This window comes from Molothrus aeneus, chromosome 9 (assembly GCF_037042795.1).
Source record: "Molothrus aeneus isolate 106 chromosome 9, BPBGC_Maene_1.0, whole genome shotgun sequence".
Lineage (NCBI taxonomy): Eukaryota > Metazoa > Chordata > Aves > Passeriformes > Icteridae > Molothrus > Molothrus aeneus.
In genome coordinates, this window is record NC_089654.1 from 2,708,034 (window position 1) to 2,732,741 (window position 24,708).

A 24,708-nucleotide genomic window follows, 5' to 3' on the forward strand; every position below is an offset into this window, starting at 1 on the left:
CGGGGATCATCATGGCTTTGGGATGAGCACAGGGATGGGTAATGGAAGGTGCACAGTCCCAGGAGCAGCAGGAGAGGTGCTGTATCGAGGCTACAGCTGCACATCAAAGTTGGTTTGTTGATCAGGATTGAGAGAAGAAAATAATGTCAGAATCACCTCCCTACCTCCACCAGCAAAAAAAAAAAAAAAAAACAACAACACACAACCAAAAGCAATACTATGATCCCTCTCTTTTAGGCACTGCCAGAATACCCCAAGCAGCAGAGGCAGGGGCTGTCCTGGGAAGCTTGAAGGATCCCACACTTTCCCCTTAGTTGTCTATCTGTTGTTAGACTCCTCAGGAAATGTGTTCCTCCCACTCAGCACCTGAGCCCCTCACATGGAAATGAGAGCAGAGCCCCGCTCACTCCTGAACTGGGTAATGGGATATGTTATTCCTCCCTGTTTACCAGGAGCATGGGCAGCGCCAGGAGGACTCTGGAATTGCTGGGTGGTTGGGCAGCAGTCAGAGCCCAACCCTCAGATCTGCCCCTGTGATGTTCCCAGTCAGAGTTTAAAGGTCTTTGGGTTCTTCTGGAAGGAAGGGGGGATCCCAGTGGGCCACATCCATCCCCACTGGATGCTGAGTTCCTGGCCCAGATGGAGATCATGCGCTGCCCCAGCATCCCTGGAGCTGCTGCTCTCCCACGCTCTGGAACAGCTGGAGCAGGGCTGGGATTTGCCCCTGTGTCTCCAAGACAAGGAACATCAAAAGCTTTACCTAGTGCTGAAGGAATTATTTGGCATCACTAAACTGATTTCTGCCTGTCCTCACTTGGTGCGGCTGGATGAGCACAGGGGATTGGGCACATGGGGAAGCTCAAAGCCTAAAACCCAAATTCCCTTTTCTCTGCATTTTCCATGTGATTGCATTGAGGAACAAGGGCCCGAAGTGAACCGGGCGGGGCTGAATGGCCGAGCCAGAGAACAGCTGGTGCAAAAACACTTCAACTTCTGCATCCCGAGCCCATCCCCGCAGATTTCCCTTCCTTCCCACCGCTCTCGATCCGCATCTGTGCAAACAGGATGAGCTACAAAAGTATAAATAAAGCGTTCAGCCGAATACAGCGGGCATGAGGGAAAGTTTACAAAAAAAAAAAAATTCTAAAAAGCGGCCTCCCACATCAGGCGCTGCCCCTGGCTCCCGCTGTCCCGCCCGCAGCCCATTCGGGCCGCCCCCGGCCCCGCTGCCCGGGGGAGGGCACCGGGTCCCGCCCCGCCCCCGGGCCCGGGCCCGCCTCGGGTCCCTCCCGGAGGAGGCAGCGGGAGCGCCGCGCTGGCTCTGCCCGGGCAGGTACGGCCGCGCCGGGCGGGACAGCGGGCACCGGGGGCTGCGGGCCGGGTGCTGTGCCCGGGGCTGCCCGGGGGGGAGCGCTGGGGATGCTCGGGGGGTGCCTCGGAGGATGTTCCTGGGGTGCGCTGGAGGATGGTCAGAGCGGTGTTTTAAAAGTGCTCAGGGATGCTCCGGGGTGCTCAGGGAATGGGTGGGAGCGCTTTGGAGGGTGCTGAGGGGGTGCTCTTGGGTCTGCTCCAAGGATGCTCCGGGAGTGCTCGGGGGGTGCTCCAAGGATGCTCGGGGTGTGCTCCAAAGATGCTCAGGGGGTGCTCAGGGCTCTTGGCCCCTGGCGTGGCTGCCCGGGGCCAGCATCAACCGTGGCTCACTCGGGGCGGGAGCGTTTCCAGAGCACGCCTGGCTCCGGGATGGGGGCACTGAGCGTGGCTGGGCAGCTGGGAGAGGGCAGGAGAGCTCCGAGCCCTGCAGGGACCCCCCAGAGGTCACCGTGTGAGGGCTGGGGAGCGCCCCCAGGCCCTGGGCACTGCAGTGGAAGTCCCCAGAGCTGTGTTTAGCCTCAAAGCCGAACCATAAAACCCTGCCTAGCCCTGAAGATGTGGCTCAGCCGAGCCCCAGCCCAGCCTCCGGGCTGAGCGAGGTCTCCCCCCGCTGCCTGCAGCCTCTCCCCGTTTCCTTGCCAGCCTCCCGGACCGAGCAGCTCCTGGCACCGAAACTCATTTCTGGCTCTGGCCGGGGCCGTGCCCGGGTTCCCTGTGTCCTGGAGGGGCAGGAGGCACGGGCAGCGCTCTCTCTCGCAGGCAGCATCGCCTTTCCCCGGCCGTGCTCGCTGCCGGGGCATTCTGAGCAGCCCAGCTCTGCCGGCAGCAGCCGTGCCCCGCACAACTTTCCTCCGGTGCTCTTGCTCTTTCCTCAAGTGCAGCTTGCTCCCAGCGGCCAGCTGCAGATTTCAGCCGGCCTGAGAGCTCGGGCTGTGCTCCCGGAGAAATCGGGAGGGAGCGCCGAGCTGCTGTGGTGGGTGCACATCACTGAGCTGGAGAAGAGGCTGGGTGGTCCATGAGGAAGCAGAACGTGGGCTGGATAATGTCAGCTGGAAGTTCACGTGAGTTCGGGATGGAGGAAGTGGTGGTTTGGATGCTCCGGGTGTGATGTTCACCCTGCAGGGGTGGGAGTGCGTCTGGACTCTTCAGGGATATCTCGTTTTCCTGACAGCTCTGGGATGTGATACCAGCAGGAAGGACTTCCCTTGTCCAGAGCCACCCCAGATATTAAATATTTCAGCTGTGTTACCCAAATGAAATTGGTGAACACCCAAAAGCATTGCTCATGTAGGGCAAGGGTAGCAACCACAGCAATGTGAACAAAAATCAGCATTTGCCATTGGATGTGTTTTGCAGTCTTCCAGGTGGTTTGTGTTTGATTTTGGATGGGCTAAATGGGAAAAGCTGAGATTTCTGAGATGATACCTGAGATGGCAAAGGAGGAGGGGAAACCTGTAACCTCACGTTAATCATTGGTTATTTGTCACTTAGATTGTAAGATTTAAAAAATAAATATATCTGTTGAAATGACAGCCTGATGAGCAGGGAGAATCTGTGGTTGAGGAGGGATCAGTGAGTGGATTCATTAAAACAGCCCTGGAGCTGGAAGATGAGGTGTCAGGGAGCCTGTTGCTGCTGTGGGCTCTGTCAGACTCCTGGTGCAGTTCCCTGGGAGCAGGAAAACCCTGGTCACATCCTGCTCCTCTCTAGAAAATCCTGGTGTGAGCAAGGTTTTGTCTCCCAGGTATCATCCCCTCATGCAGTGCTGGGTCTGTCCCATTCCCACAGATTTCTTTGCCACCAATATGACATTGCTTCCCACCAAAGAACCTCTGGAATGGGAATGTTTTGGGAGGGAGAGGTTTGCTCTCAAAGCATTCCTTGAATCAGGAGTGGTGTTGACATCCTGGGACATGGCTGCTGGATGAACACAGGCTCATTCACCAGCTCAGTGCCAATTCAGGTCCCTCCTTTGGTGGTTTTACAGCTGCCAAATATTTTAAAAGTCGCATTTTCATTGCTGTGTGTTGTAGCCCAACTCATCAAAAAATCTTGGGTCTTTTTAAGGAAGCTTTGGGAGCAGCCACAGGGATGAGCATGGCCCCATTGATGAGGGGGAAAAAGTCAATATGGAAAGTTATTGTATTTTCCATTTGGTGCCCCACTTGACAGGGGTTATGTGACTCTGCCTGGCTCCAGAGCAGTGGGATGCAGATTTTGGTCAATAAAACCCTGACCCCAACTCCAGGGGTGTGAAGGAGCCCATGGCTTGGGGCAGAAATCCTCACAGTGACAATGCCAGGGAGAGCAGTGGGGAGGAACTGGCTGCAGGGAGCTCCTGCTTCAACCCTGTTTATTTAAACCTCAGGGGAATTCATGTTTTGGGAAGCCTCGAGTCCTGCCCATCCCAGGGTTTAAACAGCACTTGGAAAAGAAGGTGGTGTCATTATTAAAAAAATACCAAATGTCCACCCAAATGGACAATTTGATGGAGTCAGAAATATGAAATATGGTGAAAAACCTACCCAGACACAGAGATCTCCATCTTCAAAGTGAGAATATGTTAAATTCATCTCTGCAGCTGGTTCCTCTGCCCATCAGGGATGAGTGTGGTGTAAGTGAGAAAGCTGAAACTATACCAGCGATGTGTGGTGTAGGGCTGAGGCTAGGTCAAAAGCCTGGAGGAAAATCCCCATTTCCTAAATGGGTGAAAGGTGGGAAATGCTGCCCCAGGGCTCCCAGCTTCCATTATCCACACAGAAATCACCAGCAGAGGAGGAAGGTGGCACATCCTCCCTCTCTGCAGCCCCAGCCAGTGAGGAGAGTGGTTTCAGGTGGCCTGAAAAAGAAATGTTCCTGTGTGAAGAGGATTTTGAACTTGTCAGGAGTGTGATCAATGCAAGTCTCGTTGGCTGGGGTCAGAAATCGATGGGAAATGGCTCCGTGGCTCCATGGGGGATTGCAGTGGTTACCCAGGGAGGAGAAGAGAAATGCAGACAACAGGGTTTTCCTAAAAGCACCTAAAATTTCCCACTTTGACCACGTGGGAGTTACTCAGTAACAGTGGCAGCAAAGCTTGACTTGTCCCAAGGTCAAGGAGGTAGAGACCAGAAGCCATAGCAGGGTTTCATTGTTTTTCCTCAAAACTTGTGGGATTGAGGCAATGAGAGTGAACGTTAGAAACGAGGCACCTCAGATTTTTGTCTGCCTTCTGACTGTGGAGCACTTTTGTTTCAGGGCTTTGGGTGCTTTTTTGTGCTCACCTGGCTCTGGGAAAGAAGACTTTAGGGAAAACACCACAGTTTTCAAGGCACAGGATAAAATCACAAGAATTGACCAAGGCTTTTGTGAGTCTGTGGCTGGAATGAGCTGAAGGTCAGTCAGAAAAGAGGTTATCAGAGGAGGGGGTGAATGTGATCGTTTTCCCCTCCTGGTAAGCCAGAAAGGAGGGAGAGAGTTTGGATATCTGATACCTCCAGGTCTGACCCGTCTCTAATGGAAATGCTGGCAGGAAGCTCATAACATTTATTAGACAGCAACGAGCAGCTTTAATAAAATCAGAGTCCACACAGCTTTATTACAGACACTGGGAAGGAAGGGGGCCTGAAATGGCTGCTTAAGCACCAAGGGTTGCACACCCGGGGGCTGCGGAAAGGGATCCCCTCCTTTATGGAGTGGTGCAGGGTTCATTATTCAGCTTCCTTGTGAACCCTCTGGTTCAGACCCCGGGGAGGCCCCACACGCCTCCAGGATGTTTTCCATGTGCACAGCCCCCAGCTCCAGCCCCAGCTGCTCCTCCTCCCTGCTTTTTGTGCAGAGGGGGTGGGAGGCCAGCCTGGACCTCTCCATCATCAGCCACGAGCTGATGGGTTGCAGGGAGAGCTCGTCCCTCTCCAGCACTCCCAAATTGCTTCCAGCTCCCAGCTCTGCTCTGGAGATGCCCCAGGCAGGCAGCAGCCAAGGGAGTTTCCTCTTGGGGTGCAACAAGGTCCTGTTGTCATCAGCCATGTGCTGATGGCCCAGGACGAAGGCTTGGCCCATAAGTAACAGGTTTTGCATCCTAAATCCAGTCCTGCTGTGCCTCAGCACAGAGGGAAGCCTGCCCAGCACGTGTGGTGTGGCTGCAGGCTGGGATGGATCCAGCTTGGGAACTTTCCCTCCTGGGTGCTGCTGGGTTCGTAGCAGTGGCTCTGGCATTGTCTGGTCTCCCCACTTTAATTCTGGGTCAGCTCAGCTGCCTCAAGCTGCCGTTCCAAGGGATGCTGTGGGGCACAGGACCACTGGCAGTGGTGATTTTGTGATGCCAGACACACGTGGGAAGGTGGCTGGTGGGCTCCCAGGATTCAGATCTCATCCAGCAGCTACCCTGTTTGCTCTCACTTTGGGAAACCTCATGACAGCTCCTTGCAGTGCAAACCAGGACTTTAAACTGCTTTTATTTAACTAAGTATTTATTTAATCCCACACAGTTTTCAAACCTCTTTCTTTTCCTCCTGGAGGGAAACTCCTTCCCACGGCTGTGCCAGCGGGCAGAGGATCACAGCAAAGATCCCACCCGTGTGCAGGTCCCCAGCAGACTGGAAGTGGCTTATTTTTCTTCCTTTGCAGTGAAAACAGAATTGAAAAATCCCTACAACAAATATTCCCCGAGAGGCCATTTTTATTCCTGGTATGTCCATTTGCAGCCGGGTTGTTGTGCAATCCAGACCGCCTGGATGGAGCAGGTTTGGGTGTAACCCTTTGGGTGCTGAGGGCCAGCTCTGTCTGTGGGTCACCCTGGGGTGATCCTGTCCCTCTGCTCAGCCCTGTGAGGCACATCTGGAGTGCTGTGTCCAGCGCTGGGCTCCTCAGGACGAGAGGGAGCTCCTGGAGTGGAGGCTGTGGAAGGGCCTGGAGCATCTCCGTGCCCAGGAAAGGCTCAGAGAGTTGGGCCTGGTCAGTCCCAAGAAGAGATGACTGAGAAGGGACCCCATCCATGGGTATAAGTATCCAAAGGGAGGTGTCAGATGGACCAGGCTCTGCTCAGTGGTGCCCAGCAATGGGACAAGAGGAATGGGCAGAAAATCATGCCCAGGAATTTCCACCTGAACGTGAGGCAGAACTTCTTCCCTAGGCAGTGACCGAGCCCTGGGCACATTGTCCAGAGAGGCTGTGGAGTCTCCTTCACTGGGGATATCCCAGACCCCTCTGGACACACTCCTGAGTAGGGTGCTCTGGGATGACCCTGCTGGATGATCTCAGTTGTCCCTTCCAACCTGAATGGACCCGTGGTGGAGAGGAGAGGGGATGAAGCCCAAACCTGCCATCCCACAGGGATTCTCTGTGGGGAGGGGAGGGCAGCAGCCCTGCCAGCACCCAGGGAGGCAGCAGTGGTGGCCAGGGGGGTGGATGGGATGGCTCTTGAGCCACTTCAGAGCCGTCTGGTTCCTCTCATCCACGGGAGCAGAGCAAACCCCCCCCCGGCAGCTGCGGTGCCTGATGTGAAGCAGCAGCAGTTTCAGGCCATGACCTCAGTTCTCATGCCTGGGGAACAATCTTGGTGAGCCCCTTCCCCACTGCCCACCCTGCAGCAACCCCCTTGGGCAAAGCTATCAGAGGCTGGATGTAAATCCATCAAGCACCAGCCCATAATTAATTAATTTGCGTGTTTTGACTCCTTCCCTTCGTAGCTCCTGATTAAAAGCTTATTTAAGGGGTCACAGACTTCTTCAGTTCCGGAGGGATTAAATGTGGGAACAACTGTAGGTCGTATGTAGGTAATTGCAATGAGGAAATGCTCCAAATTAAAGCTTCCTGCTAGCTCTGTCCAGTGGGAAAACCCAACAATTCTCTCAGAATGCCTTTAAAATCAGCATCATATAGAAATACGTGTGTTTTTCCCATCGTGCTGCTTTGCCTGGAGAACACAAGCAGCAGAGTGTGCTCAGAAGAGACACACGAGCGTAACTAAAGCAGAGGAATTCAGCAGAAAAGGGAAAAGGAGCCAGCGTGCCCTGGAGTTGGTTTGGAAGCTGAGGCTCAGTAATTGCTTGTGAAAGCAGAAAGCCACGGCCCCGCGCGGTGTGGGACGGAGCCGCGTGGGAAAGGCAGAGTTTGGGAAAGGCAGAATTTCAATGATTTCTCATTCCTCGGGTAGGAAGTTTAACCCATCCGTGCCTCGGGGAGGGCTGGCAAAAGGACAAACACTGCTGGCTCTCTGTGCCTCCAGATACTCTGCTTCCTGCAAAGGCAAAACTTGTCTGCTTTTCTTCAAAGTTAATGTGTTAAAGTCCCGTCTGGGGGGTGCAGGGAGCTGGAGCAGCGCCAGCAGCTCTGCTCTCACACAGCCACAAGATGTGGTTTTCCTCCCCAGCATGAGATTCGGGCTGTGCTGCTCGTTCAGCCATGGGAAAGGTGCTGGTGCTGCTCAGTGATGGGAGTCCCTGGTGAGAGCCCCCAGCAGAGCCCCCAGCTCCCAGGGGATGCCTTCACTTCCCAGGATTTTCTTTCCCAGCCCTGGAAGCGTTTTGCAGCCCTGAACCCCTCGGCCTTTGCAAGCATGAGGCTGTTGCGAGTTGAGTGCAGAGACTGAGGGATTTGTCCCTGCTGCCAGCCTGGAGGGGCAGCAATCCAGGATGCCCGAGGGGAATGCCAATGCAGGAGCTCAGGACAGGCTTGGGACGGGCACTCTGCCCATCACTGAGCCACCCTGCCCAAAATCACAGAATCCCAGACTGGTTTGGGTTGGGAGGGAGGGATTTAAAGCCCTTAAATCTCGTTCCACCCTTTGCCATGGGCAGGGACACCTTCCACTGTCCCAGGCTGCTCCAAGCCCCATCCAGCCTGGCCTTGGCCACTTCCAGGGATCCAGGGACAGCCACAGCTTCTTGGGGCAGCCTGTTCCAGTGTCTGCTCTGCCAGCTGACCCTGCCTTGCCCGCTGGAAGTTCGGATGGATAACCCCAGAGCCGAGGGCTGGAGAGTTTGATAGGGAGAGTGCCACTGTCCCCCCCCCCCGGGGACACCGGGACACCCCCTGCCCGTGCCGCCCATGCCGTGCGGGGCGCTGCGGATGGATGGGCACGGCCAGAGGGGACAGGGGGCTGTGCCTGCTCCACACGGAGGATCTGGGGACACGGAGGGCTCCTGCAGCTCCCCCCAGGCTGCCGCCGGCGAGCCGCGGCTGCGTTTCCTCGGGAGAGGCGCTCCTGGAATTGCTAATGCTCCAGCCCGGAGGTGCAGCATGCGGAGGGCTGCAGCCGCAGCATCAGGTACAGCAGCAACGCCGCCGTTAATTATTGACTCTCTCTTCAATTATCAGCCCTGATAAGGCAGCACCCCCCTCGACAGCCCGGGCAGCGCTCGGCACTCTGTGTTTTCTGGGAAAAAGAACTATTCCGTGGAAAAGTAACTCGTTTTGTGCACCGGGATTGAACTGTCCTCGCAAAGGTCATCCGAGAGCCGTGGGCTGCTCTGTTGGAAAATCAATCCCTCTCTGTGCTTCTTGGTTTAAACTTGTATTTGCTTTCTGAGCAAGGTCACAGCTCAGCTGACCAAGTTTGTAGCTGCTGGAGCAGCCTGGGGTGCAGCCACACCACGCTCGCTGCTCCGAGCCCTCCGCTGCCGCCTCCGGCGTGGCAGAAGATGCTTTGGAGGGAGGCGAGAGCTGCTGCTCCCCGGGGCGTTTGTGGGTGCCAGCCTGAGCAGGTAACCTGACAAAATGCTTTGCTAACCAGTTTTTCCTTTCACCACGAAGTGCTGGAGCCGCTGCTGCAGTGCAGGAGAACAGACAGGCAGAGCTCAGATCGTGTTGTGTTACAGCTAACCAGACTGTGCTAACGTGCTGGTGGGTTATCTTGTTGTTTATAGGCTCAGGGTTAACTGTTTCCTAGTTAAAATTACTAGCAAGACACTCTGGGAGAATGGATTTTGTGGGGTATTTGTGGTATGTGGTTGAGTTAATTTGTAATTCAAATGTTTGGGGGTGTCATGGTGCTCTCCTTCCTGCTGGCTGGGGTGGATGGGGGAGCTGCTCACTTTGCCTGGCAAGTGGGATGGAGTGAAAGAGGGGTTAAATGTGAGTGTAAAGAGCCAGTGCTTGAGTCCAGGCTGGTTAAAAAGACATTGCATTGTCCCTGCCCCCGGGAATAAAACCACTTCGCTCTGTGCTGTTGCCTTCTCACATATTTGGCTTCTCCGTTTCCATTTCTGTATGCATTTATTCCTGCCTTGAGAAAAACAGCCTAATTCCAATCTGGATTAATCCTCCCCTCTGTGTAGCAAAGGTAGGAATCAGCGATGCATGGGGGGAAAAAGAAATGTTCTTCAATTTCATTTAACAGAGAAAACTCAGCAAGTATAGAACTTGGCAGAGGGTCAGGCTAACAGGTTTTAGCAGGATGGGGATGCACCTAAAACTGTTACCCTGCCTCAAATTATGGACCCTGGGTGTAGGGGTCTGCTACCTCTGGCAGATGACTTCATATTTTAATCTCATTTTTCTTGGGGACAGGCATGGGAGATTGGCTGTGGGGTCCAAAGAGGCACATTTTTGGCTCTAAGCCATCTTCTCCATGCCTGAGCTGCCCCGGAGGGGGCAGGAGAGCATCAGCAAGCTGGTTGGGGACATTCAGCATCCTTTTACGAGGCAATTTTGAAGTAGATTGGTCAAAGGAGAGTAGTCATAGTATCAATTTGGGCTGCAGAGTTGGGACCCAGCCAGCTCATAAATGATCCAAATGTCATTATCTAGATATTAAAAACCATCCTATTCACTGGCTTCCCCCCCCCCCCCTTTCTGAATAAATGACCTAGAAGAGTGGAGTGTAGCTGGTCAGGCTGGAATTGGCTGCAGTCGGAAAATTAAGGGGAAGAAACAACATTTGAGAAAGAGGTTGGTGTTTGTTTTGGCACGTGCTGTTCTCTGGCAGGAGGAGACAGAAGGAGTTGTCCTTTGTAGAAGGAGCGTGGTTAACTGGAGAGCACTTGAGGAGCTTTCCAGGAGCTCACAAGGTGCTGGGTGGGCATCAACGTGACCCTCTGTGACCCTGCTGGAGCTTTGGAGAGCTTTGGTGTTCTCCTTGGGCTGGCACCTTCCTGACTTCCCATCAAGGACTCTACATTGACCACAAACATGCCCACGGGATTGACAACTGATTGTTTCTTTAAAAGGTTTTGATCTTTCAAAGTATAGAAGGGCTTGGGTTGGAAGGGACCTTGAAGATCACCTCATTCCATGGGCAGGGACACCTTCCACCATCCCAGGTTGCTCAGAGCCCTGTCCAAGCTGGCCTTGGACACTTCCAGGGATGTGGCAGTGTCCTGTGGTAACAATCCAGCAGGATTTGACTTCATTTTGTAGCTGGTCTTTGGTAAAGGTCAGCTGGAGCCCCTTCCTGGGGAGCTCTGGAACTGGGGTCAGGTGCTGGAGCCCTCACTGAGGCAAAGCTCTGCATGCAGAAAATGAGTTCAGACTCTGTTGTTTTGGTCCATGAGATGGGTGTGAGCTGGGGCTGGCTCAGCACAGGCTCTGTGCTGCTGGTCCCGCCCTGAGAGTGTTGCATAGCTCAGGGATGCACTGGAGGAGCAGGGATGGACTTCCAAGCAGCTTTTGCGCCGTCTCTGGCCAGGAACCAAACTAGATACTGTAAGGAGAATCATAAACAAACAACCTACTGTTCAGGAAACTCCCACGTCATCCTCTGAGGCAGAAATTGAAACCAGACCTTCTCACTTGGAGCGTTGCTGTCCTTCTCACACAGGCCAGGGAGCCTCTTGCTGTGATCTCCAACTGCCCCGACCTCCTTCACCCTTCCATGCCTCCTCCCTGTGCCTTTCTAAAGGATCTGGAAGTGAGAAGTTTCACCCAGGACCTTTCTTGGTCGTTCCCAGCCTTAATTTCTCGTGCTCCAGCAGGGTCTCATCCGTGCCCACGTGATGGGAAGGAGCTGGGAATGTGTTACCATTTCTGGTAACACAGCCCAGAAATGATGTGAAGATCTCACTGTTGGCTGTGGTAGATCTCCACCTGAAGTTGTTCCCTGAGCTGAAAGCAATTTGTGTGTGTTTCAGTGCAATTTGGTGGAGGTTCTGTTTAACAGTAGGGACATGCTCTGAAGGAATGGCTGTCATTTGAATGAGATTCAACATAAATTTTGAATCTTTGCTCGTTGTGGATTTTAAAATAAAGGCAAACCGGTCATTTCTGTGTGTAGTTTATATCCCTGTTGTCAGGGAGCTTTTATCATGTTGGCTATCTCCAGCTCACAGGCGGCTGTGCCATCGATCTCAAGCCATCCCAAATGTCTGTCTGTCCTCGCTGGCAGTCAAACCCTCTGTAATGCAGGGGATGTTTTACAAGGACCAGCTCCCTGGGATGTGTCTGTCAAGCACAAGTTGTTGCCTCTGGAAAAGGAGCTGTTGATTTTAGCAGCTTCAAAGCCTTGGACACCACTGGGCTGCAGAAGATGGGAAGTGGGAGGGGGTGGCCTTTGAAGGCTTGTAAGGCTTTAAGGAGAGATGAAGTTCACATGGCTGAGTGTGTTATTTTATTAAATTAGAAGTATCCATTTCTTTTTTCAAGGGTGAAGCGACTCCTCAGCCCCTGTCAGAAGATGCTTAAGTGACAGCCCAGTTAGACCCCACCATGGAGAAGACAGAAGGTATGGAGCCTACAGGATGTTTATTTGTTCATTTATTCCTTGAAAAAAAAAAAAAGCCCAACCAGCCCTGGAGTAATTTCCTTACCAGAAATGCTGTAAATAACCTGTTCTGTAGATGTGGGGCCAAGAGGTGAAGAATCCATCATTCATTATTATGCAGATTTCTTAAAAACCCCAGCAAAAGCAGGTCCCAGCTCTAGATCAGCACGTATTTGTCCTCCCATAACCTGTGACAGATCCCTGCTCCCACCCTCCAGCTGTGCTCCTGTGCCCTGGGATGACCCCAGTGGTGTCTTCCCTCTGACTCCCAGGTGCTGCTTCCCACCCAGGCAGCATCTCAGCATCTCAGTGATGCTCTGTGCTGAGCAGCACCAAAATCTGCTCCCAAGTGTCCTGGTCCTCTCCAGCTGTCTCCAGGGTGGAGACAAAGGGCTCAGCCATGGGCCTTGGTGCCTCCTACTCCTCACTTGTTTGCTCAGAGGTGCAGAGCAGCCCAAACCACTGCGATTTCAGGGACTTGCTGCATAAAAGTGCAGAAATTTATCTGTTAACCCTCAAGGTGGAAATTTGGGGGCTGTGAATGTTTGCAGGCTGGAGGTGGCTGTGTTAAAGTGGGATACTCTGGTGGAGAGCTGTTGTTTGCCTGTGCTGGCTGGGTGGGCAGACACAGTGACACCCATTTAGTGGTGATTTGCCTCAGTTAGGAGCTGTGCTGGGAGCTGAGCCAGTCACCTTGGGATGCGTGTTCTGCATGGCTGCGGCTCTGAGCAGCAGCCTCTGCCCAGAGCCGTCATTTGCAAGGAATAATTTGTGACCTGGTGGTTGCAGGTGAAGCAAGGCAATGATTTTCCTGCTTGGTGTGCGCTGCTTATGCCGCTGAAAAGTTCAAACCAAACTAAAAGCCTTGAAGAATGTCATTGTCATAGATTGATCCCACATTCTATCATTGAGCTGGATTTATTATCCACCAGGCAGCTCTCTGTACCTACACAGACACGTAGCTCTGCCTGCAAAACCTGCTGTTTGCTTAATTGCCAATTAGAGCCATGATTTCAGGAAATTTTTGGCTTCCTCAGTGCAACAATTACCTGATGCACCTCTGGAAAACCAGATCAGAGCTTGGTGCGTGTCACTGTGTGTCTGCACAGCTTCACCACGAACCTCCGCGATAATGAGCTGCCTGCCCAAAGCCGAGATGAAAAGAGAATAAACGTCTCCCCCCTGCTCTAAACAATTTTTTTTCCAAAATTCGATAATTTCTTCTTTTTCTGGGGGGGTGTTTCAGCAGATGGCCAGCCACCCAAACCCGACGGGGACAGGGAGCAGCCCCGCAGCCTCCCCTACTCCCTGGAGACACCCTACGGCTTCCACTTGGACCTGGACTTCCTCAAGTACGTGGACGACATCGAGAAAGGCAACACCATCAGGAGGGTGCACATCCACCGCAGAGCCAAGCAGCCCAAATTCAACACCCTGCCGCGCAACTTCAGCCTGCCCGAGAGCGGCTCCCGCGGCTGCTCCACCGCCGCTCCCAGCAAGAGCTGGACCTCCACCTGCTCCTTCCCGCAGCGAAAGGCATCCCTGGGCGAGGAGCCGCCCCGGGCCCTGCTGCCGGCCGGGGCAGCTCCCGAGGAGCCGAGCTACCGGAGGAAGGCGCTGCTGGCGGAGGCGCGGCGGCAGGCGGAGCTGGGCTGGCCTCAGGCGGAGCTGGGCCGGCCGCAGGACGCGCTGAGGGCGCGGCCGCAGCTGCTGCGAGCCTCCAGCATGCCCGAGGCGCTGCCCCCCGGCCACAGCCCCCCGGCCGGACCCTCGCCCCTCCGGAGCCCTCCGCAGCCCTGCCACGGCCAGCCCGGCTCCGCAAGCGCCTCCCGCCCCAGCTCGGAGGGCAGCGCCTCAGCCCCGCCGCGGGAGATGGAGCCGGACGGCTCCGTGGGGCAGCCCGGCGGGGCTCTGCCCCTGCAGCCCCCCTGGCAGAGCCAGCAGCTGCAGGTGCTGGTGGAGAGCGGGGCCGAGGAGGGCGATGCCGCCGACGGCTCCGTCTTGGTCAGGGCTGAGGCAGCGGCACCGGCTGCCCTCCGGCTGGTGGAGGAGAGCGTGGACTCTGTGGAAAGGGGGCTCAGTGTGAGTGAGATGGATCTGAACGTGCTGAAGGAAGGTGAGGAGAGGAATGTCCAGGCTGGAGGGGACAAGGAGAGCGGTGCTCCCCAAGCCCCTGAGCATGGAGAGCCCGGCGGGGTCACGGCGCTGAAGCAGCAGGTCGCTGAGCTGGAGGAGCAGCTGGCCAAGAAGAAAGAGGAGCTCGAGCAGGTCAGGGCAGTGCTGGAGCAGCAGAATCGTGAGGTCCAGGAGAAGGAGAAGAGCATTAAGCTGCTGGCCAGCTCCAAAGCTGAGCTGGAAGAGCAGCTGTGGCAGGAGAAGGCCAGGGAGGCTGAGCTGCGGAGGCGGCGGAGCAGCGGGGCCTTGCAGCGCCTGGACGCCGCCGTGAACACCGAGCTCTCCCAGGTGGCAGGGCTCAGGCAGGCCCAGGACAAGGGCATCAACGTCAATATCCCACTGTCCACCAGATCCATCGGCTGCGGCACCCTCAGGGCAGAGAGCCTCAGAGCCCAGGCCGGGGAGGCGTGCAGGGAGCAGGCCCCGGCAGGCGCTCGGGCAGAGGGACGTGCTGGTGAGGCCAGCATGGAGGCTGGACCTCCTGCTCCCTGCCTCAGCCAGCTGCAGATCCATGAGCACCCCGGAGACCACAACCAGAACCACCAGAACTCCCTCGGCCCCAGCGCGGCCCAGAGCAAGGCGGGCTTTGGAGAAGATGAACCTCGGGAAGGGCTGCAGGAGGAAGGGGCCACTGGCCATGAGGAGCTCCCGGCTGTTGACCCCATTGGCCAATATGTGAAAAAGATCCAGGAGCTCCTGCAGGAGCAGTGGCTGTGCTTGGAGCACGGGTACCCTGAGCTGGCCAGTGCCATCAAGCAGCCGGCCTCCAAGCTCAGCTCCATCCAGAACCAGTTAGTTAATTCCCTGAACTCCCTGCTCTCTGCCTACTCCTCCCAAGGCCCTGTGGATAAGGAGAATTCCAACACGCACTATCAACAGTTGGGTAAATAATATTGGCACAGGCTTCGATGTGCCCAGGCCAAATCTTTTCCCATTTATTCCAGCGTGGAGCAGGGGGGATGTGGTGGAACAGTTGTTGTCAGTCAGATCAGGAATAGTCTCAACAAAGCATGATGAGAAAAGCAAATTTCTGCATGGCACAGGTTATGGATCTGACATGGAAAAAAGCAAACAAAATATGTAGGAGCTCAGAAAGCAGTGGCTCGTTTATATGCAGGATCAGCTTCCAAAAGCTGCCACACCGGTGGCTGTTCCATCAAATAAACATTCTTTTTATTCGGATTGCACATCTCAGTTTGCAAGAATATGAGGCTGGTTCTTGTCTGGGGTAAATCAGTGTGGAGTTCTCCAGAACCCAAACCAGTCAAACTGACTGAGCAACCAGGCTGGGAAAAGACCTGTCCCCACTCACAGACCTTCATCTAAAATAATTTTAGCTTATATGAAGATGGGAATCCAATGCCTGTTCTCTGGGGGAGGGAGGGAAGGGACTTGCAAATAGATAAGTGACTTATTCCTTAATATATAGACGCTATTCAAAGTCCAGTGGAAAAACTCATCCATGTAGTATTATAGCAGATTTATATAGGAATTTTCCAATACATTACTACTGGGGAAAAAAACCCCAAAAACCAAACCAGTAAAATCTCCTTATATTCATAGGACAAATACATAATTCCCAGTCACTTCCTTTATATTCCCAGTGACCTGGAGATGTTTGAGACCTGTATTAAAGGTGGCAGGGCAGGTTCAGGTTGTGGCCAGCTGCATCTGTAGTTTTGCAAGACATCAAAAGACTCTCATAAGATGAAGTAAGATGCTTACAATTATGGTTTGTGGCTTGTTGCTAGAGGTTGGGAATAGTTATTGCTAATTATGGCACATCTGCTTAATTAATCTATTATTTTGTATTTTGGTAGAAAACTCTCCAACCACAAGTCTTAAATCCATCATGAAAAAGAAAGGTTATGGTTTCCATGCAGGAGGCAATGGGACCAAAAAGAATCTCCAGTTTGTTGGGGTAAATGGTGGGTAAGCATCCATTCAGAAGACAAAAGCTGCCTTTTAACCTGGAATGTCCTCTGTATCGCTGGAGAAGTCATTCTTTTCCCCCTCTTTTCCCCTCCTGATTAAAAGGCCAGTTGAAACAGAGCCTCTTTTCTCCCTTCTTTAATGCAGCACTGATCACCTGTGAGTAACCCTCTTAAGGAAGGGTGATGCAGTGTTCAGAGCAGCAGGGACATGCTGGGGACTGACACTCTCTGCACACCCTTCTCCTGGGGCCTCATCCCAAACCCAGCTGGGGAAGGTGGGAATATTCCATGGGAAGATTCCCTGGCAAGATTCCCACTGCCCTTGGCGGGTTTTGGAGGAGGCCAGCAGCCTTGCCTGGGTGAGCACGCTGCCACTAACCTGCCCCTACGCTCCAGCAAAGCCAACAGCACTTGGTGCAGGGCCTGAGAAGAGACTTTTATGGTGAATAAGGGATTACCTTGGCGTGAAGGAGACTTTAGGTTGTGCTCCCCACTCCAGGTGTGTCCAATATCCAACACTCCTTGGCCTGTGAGCTGAGCAGAGGCAGCACCTCCTGCTGAGGTGAATGTGTGCTGGCATGGAGAGTGCAGGACACGTGTCACTGTCCCTGGGCTGGGCAGACAGCTGTGTGTGCCAGCCTGGGTGCTGCTTTCTGCTCACATCCTGCTCCCCTGACTTCCCAGTTGCTGGGAAATGCCAAATGGCTACAACTTGTAGGGACTGGAGGAGTCTTGGTTACTTTGAGGAAAGTTCTGGGGTCCATCCGAGTGAACGTTCTGTTTTGTGGAAGACATTATTAATATTAATGCTTTTAGACAACCAGAGGAGAGATGTCTGTCAGGGCTGCTGGAATGATGGATCCAGCCCAAAAGACTTCAGCCCAAAAGCTGTGCAAACACAGCTTTTGTCTCATGCTCCTCGAGGCTGCCGATGCCACCTCGAGTCCCTCCTTGCCACGGGGGCCGTGCTGCTGTCACCCTGCCACCGTGTCAGCAGCTCCCAGCAGGGAGGCAGCTCTCAGCCCTGCCTGGGCTGTGTGTGATGGACATCCCTCCAAACCCTGAAGTAACCTTGCCTGCTGCTCATTAACTGCTTCTGCCACACTCCTGCTGCTTAAGGAGCCAAACAAAGACTAACCCCGACTTCGGCCGCCGCTCAGACCTTTTAACTTGCTGCTTGTCACTCTGGGCTTCACCCAAGGCCCATTGGGGGCAATGAGCCTTGGTCAGGCCCCGTGGCTGTGGCTGGGGAAGGAGGGAGTAACCTCTGGTGTCCTCAAATAGCTACGAGACAACGTCAAGTGAAGAGGACACCAGCTGTGAGGACAGCGACACCGAGACCGAGGACAGAGCCGGGGACGTGGAGCCCGAGCAGGATGGAAGGGAAAGCAGAGGGCCTTCCTCAGGGGAGAAGTGTGAGGAGGAGGAGGATGATGATGAGCAGGAGGCATCAGCAGGAGCAGCACCCTGCTCTCAGCACCAGGCTCACAGGTAACCAACCAGGACACCGGGTGGTGACACCCATGGTGGCCACAGGACACGGGACTGCAGGGCTGGGTTAGGAGTTCTTCTGGTGGAACAGCAGTGGTGACCTCTGCAGTAAAGGGAAAAGGCTTTAAAGAGCTAAATATTTTCTGAGTTACTACAGAATCTAATGGGGATTGATTCAGGCCCTACACTGAGTCATGTCTGGTGAGTTAGCTCATTTCTCCCTTCTCATGGAAAGTTTTTTGGTAAAGTTCTTTGCAGGTTCAGGAATAAGATTTTTTTACCCCACCTTAAGGATTTTTGTAATAGATGAAACTGACCACATAAATCTGTGATTCTGGGCTTAAACCTCTGCCTGAGTGCTTGGCTTTGTACCTAAAATCTGTGTCAAGTCAATGGGACAACTTGTGTCCCATAATTTAAACACTTAAATGTGTTGAACATATTCCAACCTAATCTGCCTGTGTTCTCCTACTTGGTTCAATATCTCCTGTTCCATGGTGGATTTACAAAAGTCTTTTCCCTTTAGATGCAAACCCTCTGAAGATTTCCTTGCTGCCTGCCAGCTCCTCAGTGAACACCTCCCAGAAATCAGCAGCAGAAGCAACCAGCATCTGGTACAGATATTTCCCAGTCCCGTTTCAGACACGGTTCATGCTCTCTGTTCATGTTTTAATGGATGAGATTATCCCTGTGGCACATTGCAGGCTGTGCTCTGGACAGCTTTGTGAGGAGAGGGGGGTGAGGTGACATCTGAGTCAGTTTTAGAACAGCCAAAAAGAAAGGAAGAGAGGAGGGGGGAAAAAAAAAAAAGATGAAGGCTTTGTCTGGTTACTCATCCAAGTTACCACAGGAAATTCCTTTCCCCCTCAAGTTGCAGCAGCAATCACAAACCCACAGGCTGAGTGCTGCCGGGGTGGGGCCAGGAGCTGGGCCAGCCACCGCTCTGCAGGGACAGTGACAGTGACACTCTGTGTTTGCAGCAGCCTGTCCTGGGCTCCATCTCCCAGGAGTGGTTCCAGGTGTCCAGCCACAAGGCTTCCAGGCCAGAGGTGGTGGCAGCGTACCTGGAGGCACTGGGGGACATCCAGCCCCAGCTCCTGGAGACCGTGGTGAACCTGCCTGACAGGAATGGCAACACAGCTCTGCACTACAGCGTGTCCCACTCCAACTTCCAAGTTGCAAAGCTCCTGCTGGACACAGGTAGGAGCGGCCACTCTGCTCAGCCAGGGCTTCTGGCTGTGGCAGTGGCCCTTGCCACGGGGTCGTGGTCCCATGAGGGATGGCAGCACGGGGAACAGGGGGACATGGACGGTCCCAGACATGGCAAACACTGAAGGAGGTCCAGGGTCCTCCCAGGGAGCTCAGTCAGGAGCTAAAGGAGGTGGGACAGAGGTGGGGCTGAGGACCAACAGCCACCTACCTGCAAGGGCCCCATCCAGGAGGCAAACATGGAGGCAGGGTCCATCCAGGAGAAAAACAGGAGCCCAAGATCCATCCAAAGTGCAAGGATGGGGCTGAGGTCCATCCAGGAGACCTGGCTGACCTCAAGACCAGCATCCTCCCCCACAGCTCAGCTCTGGGCCCATGGATGTCATCAGGGGTCCCAGCTGCCGTGAAGGCTCATCACAGCCCTCACACATCCTGGGGGCTTTGCAGCCTGACTTTGGGATGGCTCAGGGTTGCTGGATCCAAAGGCATGTCCCTCATGGCCCCGGTCCAGGTGGGATGGGGTGGCTCCCCAGCTTCTTGCAGCAGCCAAAGCCACATCACGGCTTGGGGCAGGAGGATCAGACCCCTGAGAGCATAAGAAACTCCCCAGAACTGCAGAAAAACTCCCATGTTAAACTATTGAACTTTCAGCTTGTGTTGCAATGAAAGAACAAAAATCTCAGCTGAGCCTGTACAGGGCAAAAATGTGCTCGTGCTCTGAGAGAATAGAGGCACTTTGGCCTTTTCTCATGGGCCAGACAATCCATGAAATGTTTGGGAAATGGCAGATTATCATACACATCTATAACCCGATTGTTGCCGCAGAGGCGCGGGGAGGGAAGGGTTTGAGGCAGCTGCTTCCTCAGGGTGAGGCTGGACCCGAGCCCTCACCCTCAGCCACGGCTCATTCCTCGTGGAGGAGCTGGAAATGGGCTCTTTGAAGTGAAAAATGAGTGAAACGGGGCCAGGATGTTTTCCTAGCCCGTTGGGTGATGGGCGTCTCTCTGCTGCTCCCTTGCCACTGGAGCCAAAGCAAACAGCCCACAGCTCCAACCAGCATGTGCTTGAGGCATTAATTATCCCCCTTTAATTTCTATTTGTTGTGGTCTTCAAAGTTAATTGAGTTGACCTCAACAGTTGTAATTAACTGGAGCACCAGGGGCCGTTTAATGCTGCGCTCACAAGCCTGGATATTCAAAACAGATAAATCCGCGTCCTGTATTATTATGGAATAACTCCTTTTTCTGGGAATGTGTCCCATGTTGTATGAGTCCCTCTTTCCTTTTTGTTCCCTCTGGGTGATCCCCCACGGGCTGGATGCATCCCCTGCAGGCAAGTGCTGCCTGGACCTGCAGAACCGTGCTGGCTACACGGCCGTGATGCTGACGCCGCTGGCGGCCCCCGAGACCCGCCAGGACATGGAGGTGGTGATGAGGCTGCTGAAGGAGGGGGATGTCAACCTGAAAGCTGCCCAGGTGTGTGACAGGAAACTGCTGGGGCAGTCATTTGGGTTCCTTAGCTTCCGTGGCAGCGCCAGGCTGAGGCTCGGCAGCAGGAATGGGGTGGGAGTTGCTGCTTCCCAAACGTTCCAAAATAAACTTTATCTGAGTGTGGCCACCCAGCAGCTCCCTGGGAAGGGGTGTGACAGCTGGGGCAAATGGAGAAACTAAAAAAAAAGCTGGAAATTTTGCAAACAAGTTTTTCTGAGGCAAAAATCAGAAATGAGAAGCGAGGGGTGAACCTCAGGGTGTGGGAGCTCAAGGTTTGCTGGTGAGCTTCATCAGAGTCACGCATTCTGGTTTAGGGACGAGAGTGCCCTCACCCATCTCTGCTCCCACACTGCTGTAAAAGTTAGTCCAGATCTGAATAAACTGCCCAGGAGGATTTGGGGAAGCCACATTTGGGGGCAGCTGGGCAGTTTGGCCATGCTGCTGCGAGGGCCCTCCACAAGTGAACAGGTGCCTCTCACAACACCTGCTGGGGAGCCCCAGGGGATTTGATAACAACGTGCAATAGGATGCAATAATAATAGGAATTATTATAGTGCATGTACCATGCAATAATAACATGCAATGTTATGATACCTGGTTATGGGATGTGGGTTAGTGGTGGGCTTGGCGGTGCTGGGTGAATGGTTGGACTTGGTGATCTTAGAGAGCTTTGACCAATCTAAATGATTCAATTATTCTATATGTGCAGTAATAATAATAATAATAATAATAATAATAATAATAATAATAATAATAATAATACATAAAATAATAATACATAAAATTATATAATAATAATTACAATATTATTATAGCTATTCTATTGTTATAATTATTATATAGTAATATATTATATATTATAAAATATATTGTAATAATATATTATACTATTATATATACCATATATATTATATTATATTATATTATATTATATTGTATATTATGTTATACATAATATTATATTATATATTATGTTATTATATATACCATTATATATATGAATAATGTTAATAATATATTATATTATTATATTTTTGTAAATATTATCAGATCATAATATATTATAATAATTATTATTTAGTAATAATAATTATATATTATACAACTGTTATAACAATTATTATATTATAACTATTACATAATAATATATTATATAATGTATTTTAGCAATATATTATACTATTATATATACTATACTATTATATATTATTATGCCATTATATATATAATAATATATATTATACTATTATTTTATTATTGTAAATATTATCAGATCATAATATATAAACTGCTTCTGCTTCTTCTTCTTCTTCTTCTTCTTCTTCTTCTTCTTAATTTTTACTTTAATTTTAATTATTTTTATTATTATAATTAATCTCCAAGCAGCAGGGCTGTGGGAGGAGGTGGGCAGGGGTCGCTCAGCCTGTCCTGTGGCCCTGCAGGGCGGCCAGACCGCGCTGATGCTGGGGGTGAGCCACGACAGGGACGACATGGTGCGAGCCCTGCTGGCGTGCCGGGCCGATGTCAACCTGCAGGACGAGGAGGGCAGCACGGCGCTGATGGTGGCCTGTCGCCAGGGCAACGCCGACATCGTCCGCCTGCTCCTGGCGCAGCCCGGCTGCCTGGTCACGCTGACGGACAAGGTGGGGCTCCACAGCATCACCGCAGGCGGGGGAAACTCAGCGGGGATCTCCTGTTCCGGGCAGCAATCTCCCAGGGGTGGGTTTGAAGTGAAAAGTGCCGATTTCAGTCCATTTTCTGAACCAAAACCCCTGGTTTTGGTGCTGCTGGGCTGTGGATGGGGTGGCTGTGACAGCCATGGGCTGGGCAGGAGCGTTGGTGTAACCCTAAAAAAAAAAAACAGATGAAATCCTGGGCATGTGGAATCAGCAGAGCTTCAGCTCCAAGAAACTAGCAGCAATTAACTCTTCCCTGAGAATGGAGCCTCTCCATGGGGATGTGTGGGATGGGGCTGGGTTGGGAGTGGGTGGAAATTCCTCCTGCCAGGCCACAGGGCTGCATTTGGAATTATGGAACTATTTTCTAATTCAACCATAATTTTATCTGAGATGTGCAGGAGGGCACTGGGGCCGGGCAGAGGCACAGCTGGGCTGAGTTTGGTGTGGTTGGGGCCCAGAGGGGGGTTTGGGATGGTGACTCACTGTAAGGCAGGGAGGAAAGGAGGGAGGGAAGGCTTGGGGACGGAGCAGGGATTCACTCTGGCGGTGATGTGTCCCCTCTGTGTCCTGCAGGGCGGGAACTCGGCGCTGTCACTGGCCCACGGGGACATCGCTGCTCTCCTGCGAGCTCACATCGAGCTCAGCCCCTCCCTCCCGGTGTGAGCTGGGAGCCAGCACTCCTCCCTGAGCATCCCTGCTGGGGCAGGGCCATGCAGCGGGGCCACAGGGCAGGAGCTCCCTGCACCGTCCACATAATGCTCCCTGTGCCTGATTGTCCTCCTTCGTCCCACTCACAGCCCTGATCTGTGCCACAAACAACTCCTCTCCTCTCCTCTCCTCTCCTCTCCTCTCCTCTCCTCTCCTCTCCTCTCCTCTCCTCTCCTCTCCTCTCCTCTCCTCTCCTCTCCTCTCCTCTCCTCTCCTCTCCTCTCCTCTCCTCTCCTCTCCTCTCCTCTCCTCTCCTCTCCTCTCCTCTCCTCTCCTCAGCACATTAGAGCAGCAATACTTAGTTCTTTGTAATCTGAGGTTATGGGTGTCCTTTTAATCGACTACTTAACTGCATCTCATTTAACTTGTAAGTTTGTGTCCTAATATTTATTATCAGCTCTTCTGTAAGTAGTGGCAGGCAGCGATTGCTCAGTGTATGTAACAACAAACACAAGCTGGATGGATTATGGAAAGCATAAAATCCTATTTATGTTTGCTTATGCGGGTTTGATGCAAGAATTAAAAATTAATGCTCTAGGAAAATATTTGAGCATGCCAGACCCAAACAGGCAGACATTGTTGTGCCTGGGTTTGGAATTACCATATGGCTGTTATTTTTCCCTAATTAAGTTTGAGCTAACGGGGAAGTGCAGCCCATTGACAGGCTCTGCATCGCGGTGGGGTGGGGCAGGGCACTGCAAGCACTGCAATCCCATCAGATTCCCAGCCCAAGGTGTGGTGGTGTTGTCCAAGAGCTCTGTGCAGTGCCTTTGCTGGCAGATGCCTTTTGGAGCAGTGTTTGCTCCTTGCTTTGCCTCTGCTCAGTTTTCATATTCCCAAACTCCTCCTGCAAAGCCAAGCCGTGATTTGGGTGCTGGGACTGGGTCTCCCCACCATGGAGCACCCACAGGGTCCAGCATCGCCCCAAATCTGGGTTTTTTCTTAAATCCCTTTGCTGACACAGAGGGAGGCAGGGCTCAGGCCCCACTTTTCTTGTTCTGCTATGTCAGGACCCAGTGGGTGCCCTCCCTTGGCTTTGGTGGAGCACACCCACATTTCCCTGATTAGCTAATTACTTTTTTATTTTTGTAAGCAGAAGTAAATTCTGGCCCACTCTGGTTGTTGTTCAGTCAGTTCACATCCTGACAAAATGTCTCTTGAGCTGCCTTGTGCCCCCATCCTTGCAGGGAGGGGAGAACAGCCCTGACCTCTGTTTGCCATGGAAATCTGCCATCTGCTCAATCTTTTCTTCACATTTTTAGTCCAGGCATTCTCTATCTCAAACTTCTATCTGCCTTATTTTCTTTTTAATCTATAACCCAAAATGCCTCCTTTATGTACAAATAAAATGAATTAAACCTTTCCCTGTGTGTGTTCCTGTCCCCATGGCTGTGGCTTTTCTGGGGTGACTTCCCACACCTGCACAGCACCAAACCAGCCATTGTTGAGGCTTTTCTTCAGATCAGTGACACCCCCCACATCCCCAGAGGGGTCCCTGCACAGATATGCCAAGGTGGGATATTTTTTGCACAAATTCCCCCAATGTGTGTCCAAAAGCCAGCACAGGCATCTCTGCCAGGCCCAGCTGCAAACAAAAAGATCCATAACACAATTTTTTGACAGTTTTCACTGAGTTTTTTTCCCTGACGGCTCTGGATCTACACTTGCAGAGAGGAATTTTCCTGCTGCTTCCCTGAGGAAGGTAAAAGTTCCTGTTTCAGCAGAATAAATGTGGGGGATTTTCTGCTAACCATCAGGGTGGCTTTGGGAAGTGCCTGCCTCCCCTTGATTTGGGGACAGGGAAGTTTGGGGTGTGCTGCAGCTCTGCAGGGAGGCATCCCAGAGTTTGCTGCCTTCCCCTGCCCCTTTTCCCTCCTGTTCCCATCCCTGCAGCCCAGGCTGGTCAATGCACCCCCAGGATGTTGATTTTCATTTCTGTACCTCATCATTCCTCTTTGCCCTCCCAACCACCT

General features: G+C 52.7%; 1 protein-coding gene across 7 annotated transcripts; it reads left to right on the forward strand.

The window, feature by feature from the left end:
- The first annotated feature begins 1,241 nt into the window (after window positions 1–1,241).
- KANK4 (KN motif and ankyrin repeat domains 4) lies at window positions 1,242–22,904 on the forward strand. 7 transcript variants are annotated; one of them, XM_066555580.1, is made up of 10 exons: window positions 1,242–1,333; window positions 11,932–12,010; window positions 13,296–15,107; window positions 16,045–16,156; window positions 17,443–17,649; window positions 18,176–18,263; window positions 18,630–18,849; window positions 20,191–20,333; window positions 21,791–21,991; window positions 22,601–22,904. In XM_066555580.1, the coding sequence occupies exons 2-10, from the start codon at window positions 11,995–11,997 to the stop codon at window positions 22,688–22,690; spliced, it is 2,889 nt and encodes a 962-aa protein (XP_066411677.1). In that variant the 5' UTR covers window positions 1,242–1,333; window positions 11,932–11,994; the 3' UTR covers window positions 22,691–22,904. The 7 variants fall into 7 exon arrangements, with proteins under 7 accessions (XP_066411677.1, XP_066411682.1, XP_066411680.1 ...); XM_066555585.1 differs by having other exon boundaries at window positions 18,633–18,849; XM_066555583.1 differs by having other exon boundaries at window positions 13,299–15,107.
- The last annotated feature ends 1,804 nt before the right edge of the window (window positions 22,905–24,708 follow it).